The sequence below is a fragment of the Scyliorhinus torazame genome, chromosome 2, assembly GCF_047496885.1.
Source record: "Scyliorhinus torazame isolate Kashiwa2021f chromosome 2, sScyTor2.1, whole genome shotgun sequence".
Lineage (NCBI taxonomy): Eukaryota > Metazoa > Chordata > Chondrichthyes > Carcharhiniformes > Scyliorhinidae > Scyliorhinus > Scyliorhinus torazame.
The window spans coordinates 83610706-83623816 of record NC_092708.1 but is presented as its reverse complement, the minus strand read 5'-3'; the positions used below and the strand labels follow the sequence as shown (position 1 = coordinate 83623816).

Below are 13111 nucleotides of genomic sequence, written 5' to 3'. Positions count from 1 at the left end.
CAAGTGGGGCGGGGGGGAAATTGATACCGGGTGAGGTTTTTTCAAGAGCAAGTGCAGGTGGAATTCTGGGAGGGGGTTCGATGTTCGTAATAGATAGGGGCGGATCAGGCTCATGGGGCAGGGCCCGGTGGTCTGATGATGGTGGATAAGAAGGGGGAGTGAGAGACCCCCAGTTAGGATAGTCATGTGGAACGTGAGGGGGTTGGGAGGGGCAGTCAAAAGGTAAAAGGTGCTTGCGCATCTTAAAAGCTTGAAGGCCGATGTAGCAATATTGCAGGAGACTCACTTGAGGGTGAAGGACCAGGTGAGACTTAAAAAAGGCTGGGTTAGCCAGGTGTTTCACTCTGGATTTGACGGAAGGGCTCGAGGGGTAGCGGTAATGGTCAGCAAAAGAGTACGCTTCCAGATGGAGAAGGTGGTGGCAGATCAGGGGGGTAGATATGTGATTGTGGCAGGGGCGCTGGAGGGGAGGTTCGTGGCACTGGTAAGTGTATATGGTCCCAATTGGGACGATGTGGGATTCACGAAGGGGTGTGGGGCCATCCCCGACTTGGACTTACACGAACTGATAGTTGTGGGGGGACTGGAACTTGGTGCAGGAACCAAGATTGGACAGGTCACGGCTGCGCTCGCTGGTCCCATCAGGGGAGGCGAAGGCATTGGCTGGGCTAGTGGTAGAAATGGGAGGGGCGGACCCTTGGAGGTTGGAGGGGTGGACCCTTGGAAGTTTCTACACCCGAGGGAGCAGGAGTATTCGTTTTTCTCGGCGGTCCATAAGGTGTACTCGCGGATTGACTTTTTCGTGGTGGGGAAGGCGCTGCTGGCTGGGGTTAAGGGGTCGGAGTACTCGGCAATTGCAATATCAGATCATGCTCCGCTTTGGGTGGATATGGTATTGGAGAAGGGAGTAGTACAGAGGCCGGGGTGGAAATTAGATGTGGGACTGTTGGGGGACCGAGGGTCCTGTCACAAAATTGAAAAAGTAATTGAGAAATATGTAGGTTTCAACTGCACGGGTGAGGTGTCGAAGGTGATTGTCTAGGAGGCTCTAAAGGCAGTGGTGAGGGGTGAGGTGATCTTGTTTAAGGCTAGGGTGGACAAAGAGGAGAGGTTGGAGCGTCAGAGGGTAATAAATGAGATGCTGGAGGTAGATAGGAGGTATGCAGAGGATGGGGATCCAGCGAAGTTGGAAAAGAGGAAAGAACTAAAGGCGAGCTTTGACCGATTATCTACCAGGAAGGCGGTACGCCAACTGAGGCGAGCAAGGGGTGCAGTTTACGAGCATGGAGAGAAAGCTGGTCAGAAGGGGGGAGCATGGAGAATGCCAAAGGGGAGCAGAAGCATGGAGAGAAGGCGAGAGTATATTCGCGGGTCAGCTTCAGAGGGAGGCGGCGGCAAGGGAAATTGTTCAAGTGAGGGACAGGGCAGGGAAGTTGGTGGTAGCTCCAGATCAGATTAACAAGGTCTTTGAGGAATTCTAAGAGAGGTTGTACAGGTCAGAGCCACCTGGGGGAGGCCGGGAGATGAAGGAATTTCTAGATGGGCTGGAGTACCCGAGGTTAGGGGAGAGCTACATTAGAAGGGGGGACAGAGGATGCAGTCAGGGAAGATGGCAGGGCCAGATGAGTTTCCGGTAGAATATTATTTAAAAATTCAACGATAAGCTGGCACCGCTGATGCTGGGGATGTTCGAGGAGGCAATGGGGAAGGGGGTGTTACCACAAACCTTGGGGCAGGCATCAATTTCCCTGTTGCTTAAAAAAGATAAGGAGCCAATGGAGTGTGGGTCGTATAGGCCCATATTGCTTCTGAATGTGGACGCAAACGTATCGGCGAGGGTACTGGCAGGTAGGCTGGAGGAATGCCTCCCGAAGGTGAAAGGTGAGGATCAGATGGGGTTCGTGAGAGGGAGGCAGCTGTTTTCGAACATTGTGAGGGTATTGAACGTGGTTATGGCACCGGCGGAGGGGAAGGAAACAGAGGTGGTTGTGGCACTGGACGGCGAGAAAGTTTTGACCGGGTATAATGGGAGTATTTGATGGTCGTTCTGGAGCGGTTTGCGATTGGTCCACGATTTGTGGACTGGGTAAAGCTAATGTATAAAGAGCCGAGGGTGAGTGTCCGCACAAATAACATCAGCTCAGGATACGACTTGTTATTATACATGTCGGAACCAAGTGTGTCAATAGGGGGAATATTGGAGCTGCTTTGGGTGTTTGGGTCTTTCTCGGGGTACAAATGAAATCTAGACAAGAGTGAGTATTTTGTGGTATCTCGGCCGGGTGTTGGGGCAGGGGTGGGGGGTCTGCCATTGCGTATGGCAGGGACTTCCTTTAGGTACCTGGGGGTACAGGTTGCCCGGGAGTGGGGGGTACTCCTTAGGTACAATATTTCTAGTTTGGTGGGGAAAGTGAAAGCTGATCTGGCAAGGTGGGATGGTCTCCCTCTGTCACTGGTGGGTCGGGTACAGGCGGTTAAAATGAACGTGTTGCCGCGATTTCTGTTTATTTTGCAATGCCTGCCGATTTTCCTGCCAAAGGCATTTTTTTTTAGAGAGATTGAAGGAATGATTACCTCGTTTATATGGGGAGGAAAGGTGGCCAGAGTTAGAAAGGTGCTGCTACAGAGGGGAAGGCAGGCAGGGGGTTTGGGTCTTCCGAACCTGGGCGGCGAATGTGGAGAAGGTGCGGAGTTGGGTCAGAGGGGTTGATTCCCAGTGGGTCAGAATGGAGGAGAGTTTGTGCAGGGGGTCGGGATTGAAAGCACTAGCTACAGTACCGTTCCCAATGGCCCCGGGGAAATACTCAGGGAGTCCGGTAGTAATAGCTTCGTTGAGAATTTGGAGGCAGTTTCGCCAACACGTCGGGTTGGGGGCAGAGTCAAGGGAAATGCCGATTCGGGGGAACCACGGATTTGAGGCAGGGAAGTGGGATGGAAATTTTCGGACATGGGAGGAGAAGGGGATTGAAACACTAAAAGATTTGTTTCTTGGGGGTTGGTTTGCAGGAATGAAGGGGCTGGGAGTGAAGTATGGGCTGGAGCAGGGGGAAATGTTTAGATACATGCAGGTTCGAGACTTTGCCAGAAAGGAGATACAGAGATTCCCAGTGGAGCCGGCCTCCACATTGTTGGAGGAGGTGCTGACGATAGGGGGACTGGAGAAGGGGGTATCATCTGCGGTTCCAGGAAGAGGAGAAGGCACTATTAGAAGGGATCAAAGCAAAGTGGGAGGAAGAGTTGGGAGAGGGTATGGAGGAGGGGTTCTGGTGTGAGGTGCTCTGGAGGGTGAATGCCTCCACCTCATGCGGGAGGTTGGGGCTGATACAGCTGAAGGTGGTATATAGAGCACACCTCACAAGGGCGAGGATGAGCCGGCTCTTTAACGGGGTAAAAGATGTGTGTAAACGTTGACGATGGGCCCCGCGAATCTCATATGTTTTGGTCCTATCCAAAGCTGGAGGATTACTGAACGGAGGTTTTTAGGATAATCTCTAAAGTGGTGCACGTGAAACTGGGCCCAGGCCCTCGGAAAGCCATATTCGGGGTGTCGGACCAGCCGGGGCTGGAAACGGGCACGGAGGCAGATGTTGTAGCCAAATTGATCGCCAAAGGTGGATTCTGTTCTGATGGAGATCAACCTCTCCACCCTCTGCCCTGGCATGGAGGGGGGACCTGCTGGAATTCTTAACTCTTGAGAAGGTTAAGTTTGAACTGAGGGAAAGGATGGAGGGGTTCTACAATTCATCGGCGTTATTCATTATGCACTTTCGAGAATTGGATTACATCGAACAATGGGGGGGGGGGGGGGGGGGGGGGCTGTTGGGAGGGTTGGGGGTAGGGGGAATGTCTGTATTAATGGAGACTATGGGTGATTCCTGATTCCTTTTTGTTATTTGTTTGTGTTAACATGCGGGCTGCTGTTTGGGAGTTTGGTGGGAGGATGAGATTGTTGTTGTTATGTGGATTGACATTGTATTCGTTACTGCGTAGTGCTTATTGTTGGTGGGTGTAAATTTGGGAGAAAATGGGGAAAAGGTGAATAAAAATAATTTTTTTAAAAACTTTGATAACACATGAAAATAGTGTGGATTAAAACATTGCTGCTACATACACTTTGGGTGCACCATCAGAAAGGCAAAGATGTCAAGACTGAACACATCGTTCCAAGCTAGCTTAGAAAAATAAGAGGTAATTTTGTGAATCCATACTCCCAGCAAATGAGATTGTGCATGGAACTGGAAAATTTCCCAATTTAGGTATTGCATAAAATGACCTAAATCTGTGTTGTTTTTCAAATATGCAGCAATACTGAGACAGAATGTACTCAAAAAGGTTACCCGACGGATAGTAACTACATACATCCTTCAGTAAATTTACCTGTGCATCTTCATGGAATAGGTCTTGCACTTGCCCAGTACTTCTAGATCCGCAGGAACCATTTCGTAGGAAAACTGCTTTCTTTGTCACATCTGAATTACATTTCAAATTCCATTCTTCTTCCATACTGTGGAAATACTGAAGTATCCAGGCAACTGGCAAAGGGAAAAGTACGTCAACACCTGGATTTGATCAAAGTGCCTTTTGTCTTCATGAAAAGATGCCACTTCATTCTCCACTAAAAAAAAATGTAAAAACAAGTCTTTAGATATTCAATTGATGGTTGCATATCATTCAGTTTAGAACTCACATTTCAAAAGTTTCTAACTGCTGTTGATGTGAATCAGAGGCTTACGGTCAATTTTGACAAGTTTTGACCTGAACACTTGTCTTCAGAAATTTCTCTCCGGATCTTCGTCTGCAACGCCATTCTTTCTGAAGGCAACTGGGGGCTGAAAATCGCATCCATAGAATTTTACAGCACGGAAAATGGCTTTCTGGCCCATCATACCTGTGCTGCCCATCAAACACCAATCAATTCTAATCCCATTTTGTATGCCAAGGGGTTTCAAGTGCTCATCTAAACATTTCTTAAAAGTTGTGAGGGTTCCTGCCTCTACCATCCTTTCAGGCAGCGTGTTCCAGATTCCAGCCACGTTTTGGGTGAAAACATTTTTCCTCAAACCCCTCTAAATCTCCTGCTCCTTACATAATAATAATAATCGCTTATTGTCACAAGTAGGTTTCAATGAAGTTACTGTGAAATCATTCTATGATTACATACTGTGATGACATTCCACCCATCCTGGTTATTGACCCCTCTACTGAAGGAAATGTTTCTATATGCTCCACAAAAACCTCCTTCAACCTTACTGTCTCTCATCCTATCAGTATATCCTTCTCTTTCTTTATCCCTCGTACTCTTATCTAGCTACCCCTTAAATGAACCCAGATGCAGGAGCTTTCAATTTGACCTAAACGCAATGTGAGCTGAGTGTGCATGTAACAACCATTCCTGATGCCTAGCCAATTGGCATCAGGAGTCGTAAAAATAAAATGCAGATCTTGATTTCAAGCGAAGAATTTTGAGGCCAACTGAAATACTGCCAGGTAAGCTGGAGTTTGCAAAAAATCAGAGGCCAGCTTTTCTTGGGAAATATATATTTTGGAGGAGGTGAGCAAACATGGAGCAGCAGTGAGAGCAGCGCAAGATAAGTGTTCATTTAACATTACTTATTAGATTAGGGCGGCTGGTGCCACAGTGGTTAGCACAGCTGACTCACAGCTCCAGCGTGCCGGGTTCAATTCCAGCCTCGGGTGACTGTGTGGAGTTTGCACTTTCTCCCAGTACCTGTGTGGCTTTCCTTCCACAGTCCAAAGATGTACAGGTTAGGTGGATTGACCATACTAAATTGCCCCTTAGTATCCAAAAGGTTAGGCGGAGATACTGGGATAGGGCGGAGGTGTAGGCATAAGTAGGTTGTGCTTTGCAAGGCCGGTGCACACTCAACGGGCTGAATGGCCTCCTTCTGCACTGTCAGTTGTATGATTATTGCAGTTCTATTTGCTTTTTAGTTTTGCAAGTATTTTGAAACATATTTTACACCTGACTTTTCATAAGAGTATTAAAATCCAAGCCAACTCTCATATAGTTTCCATCCTACCTGCATCAGCAGCTCCCACCTCTGATGAGGCGGATGCCAATCTTTGTGTTGGAGGGCTTCCTATTAGTCCAGAGCCTGAGGAGTCCTTCCTTCTTCCCTAAATAGACACAGCTCCAATTGGCTGCCTCCTCAATATTTGCCCACTGGGTCCTGACACCAGCACGTGTGGGTTCTCCACCCCACTCCACCTCAGATGCAGGATCAGGTTATGCAAGATGAAAATTCAAGCCTACTTTTAAAGTCGATGACCCAAATAACATAGTAAATTGGAGAAAGTATTACAAATTGCTGCCGGGCCTGGTGACCAGGACAATAGTGTGAGAAAATATAACTGGTTATATATTTTACTGGGAAGTGCCAGAGGAAGGGAAGTGTATCTCAGAGGGAATTATCCTGGAGGAACTTGCCCCTCTGGAGGGAGAAATTTGTATTTGGTTGTGGGATCATTTTTAGGTGGCAGAAAATGATCTTGAGTGGATGTGTGCATGTGTGAAAGAGAGTGGGATGTGGGAGAGAGTTGCGGTAGGCTCCGCCACACGCATGTGGAGGTGAAGTTTGCCATGTGCATTGCTTCGATCCACAGTCCTCCCCCTATGGCTCTACCTAGTTCTTCCTCCGACTTCTTTGTCTCTTCCTGGGGTGACCGTACTTCTTGTAACAATCGTCCATACATGTCCACACAGTTTCCCTCCCCGAGGTCGCCCACGTTCAGTAGTCTTTCTAGTAGTGACTGTCCTGGTATCTGGGTTACATCAGCATTTCCTCGAGGGGGAAGTTTTTGACCTGTATGTACCTCAGATCATTCCCTCTCGAGCTGAAACTTCTCCGTGAGTTCTCCCAAGGTCGCTACTCTACTGTCCATGTACATGTTCTTCCATCAATGTCCCAATGTCCTGTCTACATCTCTTGAAGGAGGCATCCATTGGCACGGGAGTGAACTTGTTATTTCCGCCTCCCCTCCCCCCCCCCCCCCCCCAACAAACGCCACAATTAGAGTCGATTTCGGCGTGAGAACAGCTGGTGAGTCAGTTTCAGCGGGAGCATTGCGGAAGGAGGTTGCTGGGAGGTAAGTCAACCTTTAAAAGCACTTGTCTTTGCAGGGGCAGGCCAGTCGATTTCGGCGTGAGAACAGCTGGTGAGTCAGTTTCAGCGGGAGCATTGCGGAAGGAGGTTGCTGGGAGGTAAGTCAACCTTTAAAAGCACTTGTCTTTGCAGGGGCAGGCCAGTCGATTTCGGCGGCGGGAGAACAGCTGGTGAGTCAGTTTCAGCGGGAGCACTGCGGAAGGAGGTTGCTGGGAGGTAAGTCAACCTTTAAAAGCACTTGTCTTTGCAGGGGCAGGCCAGTCGATTTCGGCGTGAGAACAGCTGGTGAGTCAGTTTCAGCGGGAGCATTGCGGAAGGAGGTTGCTGGGAGGTAAGTCAACCTTTAAAAGCACTTGTCTTTGCAGGGGCAGGCCAGTCGATTTCGGCGGCGTGAGAACAGCTGGTGAGTCAGTTTCAGCGGGAGCATTGCGGAAGGAGGTTGCTGGGAGGTAAGTCAACCTTTAAAAGCACTTGTCTTTGCAGGGGCAGGCCAGTCGATTTCGGCGGCGTGAGAACAGCTGGGGAGTCAGTTTCAGCGGGAGCATTGCGGAAGGAGGTTGCTGGGAGGTAAGTCAACCTTTAAAAGCACTTGTCTTTGCAGGGGCAGGCCAGTCGATTTCGGCGTGAGAACAGCTGGTGAGTCAGTTTCAGCGGGAGCATTGCGGAAGGAGGTTGCTGGGAAGTAAGTCAACCTTTAAAAGCACTTGTCTTTGCAGGGGCAGGCCAGTCGATTTCGGCGGCGTGAGAACAGCTGGCTGGTTAGTCAATTTCAGCAGGAGCTGAGAATTTTTCTTTTTTTTTTAAATTAGTTTTTTAGGCGGGATCAGGAAGTCGACCCGCGGACGTCTGGGAAGACCCTCACCAATAAATTCTGGTGGAGAGGAAACCCGAGACACTACACGTGTAGTGTCTCCCACCCGCCCTCCTCCTCTAACCTAATAATAAAACCCATTGGTCTGAGGTAAGTACCATATTTTATTATATTATTATTATTTTTTATAAAAATTTAATTTAGTTGTTAGCCAGATCTTGGTAGAAAGTTAGAGGAATGGCAGGGAAGGGAGTGCAATGTTCCTCCTGCAGGATGTTTGAGGTGAGGGATGCAGTTAGTGTCCCTGCTGATTTTACCTGCAGGAAGTGCTGCCATCTCCAGCTCCTCCAAGACCGAGTTAGGGAACTGGAGCTGGAGTTGGAAGAACTTCGGATCATTCGGGAGGCAGAAGGGGTCATAGATAGCAGCTTCAGGGAATTAGTTACACCAAAGATTGGACATAGGTGGGTAACTGTAAGAGGGACTGGGAAAAAACAGTCAGTGCAGGGATCCCCTGCGGTCGTTCCCCTGAGAAACAAGTATACCGCTTTGGATACTTGTGGGGGGGACGACTTACCAGGGGTAAGCCATGGGGTACGGGCCTCTGGCACGGAATCTGTCCCTGTTGCTCAGAAGGGAAGGGGGGAGAGGAGCAGAGCATTAGTAATTGGGGACTCTATAGTCAGGGGCACAGATAGAAGATTTTGTGGGAGCGTGAGAGACTCACGTTTGGTATGTTGCCTCCCAGGTGCAAGGGTACGTGATGTCTCGGATCGTGTTTTCCGGGTCCTTAGGGGGGAGGGGGAGCAGCCCCAAGTCGTGGTCCACATTGGCACCAACGACATAGGTAGGAAAGGGGACAAGGATGTCAGGCAGGCTTTCAGGGAGCTAGGATGGAAGCTCAGAACTAGAACAAACAGAGTTGTTATCTCTGGGTTGTTGCCCGTGCCACGTGATAGTGAGATGAGGAATAGGGAGAGAGAGCATTTAAACACGTGGCTACAGGGATGGTGCAGGCGGGAGGGATTCAGATTTTTGGATAACTGGGGCTCTTTCTGGGGAAGGTGGGACCTCTACAGACAGGATGGTCTATATCTGAACCTGAGGGGCACAAATATCCTGGGGGGGAGATTTGTTCGTGCTCTTTGGGGGGGTTTAAACTAATGCAGCAGGGGCATGGGAACCTGGATTGTAGTTTTAGGGTAAGGGAGAATGAGAGTATAGAGGTCAGGAGCACAGATTTGACGTCGCAGGAGGGGGCCAGTGTTCAGGTAGGTGGTTTGAAGTGTGTCTACTTCAATGCCAGGAGTATACGAAACAAGGTAGGGGAACTGGCAGCGTGGGTTGGTACCTGGGACTTCGATGTTGTGGCCATTTCGGAGACATGGATAGAGCAGGGACAGGAATGGATGTTGCAGGTTCCGGGGTTTAGGTGTTTTAGTAAGCTCAGAGAAGGAGGCAAAAGAGGGGGAGGTGTGGCGCTGCTGGTCAAGAGCAGTATTACGGTGGCGGAGAGGATGCTAGATGGGGACTCTTCTTCCGAGGTAGTATTGGCTGAAGTTAGAAACAGGAAAGGAGAGGTCACCCTGTTGGGAGTTTTTTTATAGGCCTCCTAATAGTTCTAGGGATGTAGAGGAAAGGATGGCGAAGATGATTCTGGATATGAGCGAATGTAACAGGGTAGTTATTATGGGAGACTTTAACTTTCCAAATATTGACTGGAAAAGATATAGTTCGAGTACAATAGATGGGTCGTTTTTTGTATAGTGTGTGCAGGAGGGTTTCCTGAAACAATATGTTGACAGGCCAACAAGAGGCGAGGCCACGTTGGATTTGGTTTTGGGTAATGAACCAGGCCAGGTGTTGGATTTGGAGGTAGGAGAGCACTTTGGGGACAGTGACCACAATTCGGTGACGTTTACGTTAATGATGGAAAGGGATAAGTATACACCGCAGGGCAAGAGTTATAGCTGGGGGAAGGGCAATTATGATGCCATTAGACGTGACTTGGGGGGGGATAAGGTAGAGAAGTAGGCTGCAAGTGTTGGGCACACTGGATAAGTGGGGCTTGTTCAAGGATCAGCTACTGCGTGTTCTTGATAAGTATGTACCGGTTAGACAGGGAGGAAGGCGTCGAGCGAGGGAACCGTGGTTTACCAAGGAAGTGGAATCTCTTGTTAAGAGGAAGAAGGAGGCCTATGTGAAGATGAAGTGTGAAGTTTCGGTTGGGGGCGATGGATAGTTACAAGGTAGCGAGGAAGGATCTAAAGAGAGAGCTAAGATGAGCAAGGAGGGGACATGAGAAGTATTTGGCAGGAAGGATCAAGGAAAACCCAAAAGCTTTCTATAGGTATGTCAGGAATAAGCAAATGACTAGGGAAAGAGTAGGACCAGTCAAGGACAGGGATGGGAAATTGTGTGTGGAGTCTGAAGAGATAGGCGAGATACTAAATGAATATTTTTCGTCAGTATTCACTCAGGAAAAAGATAATGTTGTGGAGGAGAATGCTGAGCCCCAGGCTAATAGAATAGATGGCATTGAGGTACGTAGGGAAGAGCTGTTAGCAATTCTGGACAGGCTGAAAATAGATAAGTCCCCGGGACCTGATGGGATTTATCCTAGGATTCTATGGGAGGCCAGGGAAGAGATTGCTGGACCTTTGGCTTTGATTTTTATGTCATCATTGGCTACAGGAATAGTGCCAGAGGACTGGAGGACAGCAAATGTGGTCCCTTTGTTCAAAAAGGGGAGCAGAGACAACCCCGGCAACTATAGACCAGTGAGCCTCACGTCTGTAGTGGGTAAAGTCTTGGAGGGGATTATAAGAGACAAGATTTATAATCATCTAGATAGGAATAATATGATCAGGGATAGTCAGCATGGCTTTGTGAAGGGTAGGTCATGCCTCACAAACCTTATTGAGTTCTTTGAGAAGGTGACTGAACAGGTAGACGAGGGTAGAGCAGTTGATGTGGTGTATATGGATTTCAGCAAAGCGTTTGATAAGGTTCCCCACGGTAGGCTATTGCAAAAAATACGGAGGCTGGGGATTGAGGGTGATTTAGAGATGTGGATCAGAAATTGACTAGCTGAAAGAAGACAGAGGGTGGTGGTTGATGGGAAATGTTCAGAATGGAGTACAGTCACAAGTGGAGTACCACAAGGATCTGTTCTGGGGCCGTTGCTGTTTGTCATTTTTATCAATGACCTAGAGGAAGGCGCAGAAGGGTGGGTGAGTAAATTTGCAGACGATACTAAAGTCGGTGGTGTTGTCGATAGTGTGGAAGGATGTAGCAGGTTACAGAGGGATATAGATAAGCTGCAGAGCTGGGCTGAGAGGTGGCAAATGGAGTTTAATGTAGAGAAGTGTGAGGTGATTCACTTTGGAAGGAATAACAGGAATGCGGAATATTTGGCTAATGGTAAAGTTCTTGAAAGTGTGGATGAGCAGAGGGATCTAGGTGTCCATGTACATAGATCCCTGAAAGTTGCCACCCAGGTTGATAGGGTTGTGAAGAAGGCCTATGGAGTGTTGGCCTTTATTGGTAGAGGGATTGAGTTCCGGAGTCGGGAGGTCATGTTGCAGCTGTACAGAACTCTGGTACGGCCGCATTTGGAGTATTGCGTACAGTTCTGGTCACCGCATTATAGGAAGGACGTGGAGGCTTTGGAGCGGGTGCAGAGGAGATTTACCAGGATGTTGCCTGGTATGGAGGGAAAATCTTATGAGGAAAGGCTGATGGACTTGAGGTTGTTTTCGTTGGAGAGAAGAAGGTTAAGAGGAGACTTAATAGAGGCATACAAAATGATCAGGGGGTTGGATAGGGTGGACAGTGAGAGCCTTCTCCCGCGGATGGATATGGCTGGCACGAGGGGACATAACTTTAAACTGAGGGGTAATAGATATAGGACAGAGGTCAGAGGTAGGTTCTTTACGCAAAGAGTAGTGAGGCCGTGGAATGCCCTACCTGCTACAGTAGTGAACTCGCCAACATTGAGGGCATTTAAAAGTTTATTGGATAAACATATGGATGATAATGGCATAGTGTCGGTTAGATGGCTTTTGTTTCGGTGCAACATCGTGGGCCGAAGGGCCTGTACTGCGCTGTATTGTTCTATGTTCTATGTTCTAATTAACTTATCAGCTCTGTTGAAAAAGACTTTGGGGATGTAAATCAGGAGCGATCTGAACAGGAAGAGGAACCTGGGCAGCACGTTCATCTTGATTGTCTGTACTCTCCCTTGCAGGGGAGTGAGCCCCATCTCTGCAAGTCCCTCTTAACTTCCTCCACCAGACTAGTCAGATTCCACTTGTGGATCCGTGTCCAGTCGTGGCTATTTGGATCCCCAGGTAGCGGCATTTGGTCTGGGCCAGTTTGAAAGGCAGTCCCCCCAGCACTGCTCCTCCCTCCTGCGCGTTCACAATGAAGATTTTGCTCTTACTCATGTTAAGCCTATAACCCAAGAAGGTTCCAAACTCCTTCAAGAATTTCATTATTACTTCCATGCTGGCCAGGGAGTTCGAGATGCAGAGGAGCAGGTCATCTGCACAGAGTGAGACTCTTATGTTCTCTGTCTCCCCTTTGGATACCTTTCCAGCCCTTCGCCACTCAGGGCAATCGCCAGAGAAAACAGCAGCGGAGACAATGGAGTTAGATTTGGCATGTGTACAGAGGTACAGTGAAAAGTATTGTTTGGGGGGGGGACCTATGCAACCCGTGGCCCTAGGTACACAGTGGTCTGTCAGTGGCGTGCGCAGCTGCATGGCTGCCTTGCCAGCTGCAGCAATGGTGTTCCGTGCCCGTCCATCCTGACCCCACAGCCCACCTCCTGGCAAACCCCTCGACCCTGGCAGAAGCCCCCCAGCGAGCGGGACAACTATCTGCAAACGATAGCGATGTTGGACACTTTCCGTACCCCCTCTCTCTCCCCCAGCAGTCACGACGGCGGTTTCACAATTTTTAAAAGCACAAGTGAACGGGACCATCGGGAACTCGGCCCATTGGAGGCAGAGCATCGCGGAGGCCCCAGAGAAAACTGGGTGCGGACCAGTAATGATATACAACAGTGTTTACTGTACGTGCGTTCCGGACAGCATTGACACCATTGTCGAGGTGGCGGAGAATTGCAATTTGGCGTCAAATCGGTGCCCGATTTTAACGTTGGATCCTATTC

At 48.9% G+C, this 13111-nt stretch overlaps 1 protein-coding gene across 3 annotated transcripts in view; it reads right to left on the bottom strand.

Moving 5' to 3' along the window:
* The window catches only part of slc12a8 (solute carrier family 12 member 8), a 311686-nt gene that overhangs the window by 243478 nt on the left and 55097 nt on the right, over window positions 1–13111 (bottom strand). For all 3 annotated transcript variants that reach the window (XM_072473246.1, XM_072473254.1, XM_072473240.1), the window contains exon 2: window positions 4378–4615. In XM_072473246.1, the coding sequence (XP_072329347.1) occupies window positions 4378–4503 (126 nt within the window). In that variant the 5' untranslated portion in view covers window positions 4504–4615. The remainder of the gene's footprint in view (window positions 1–4377; window positions 4616–13111) is intronic.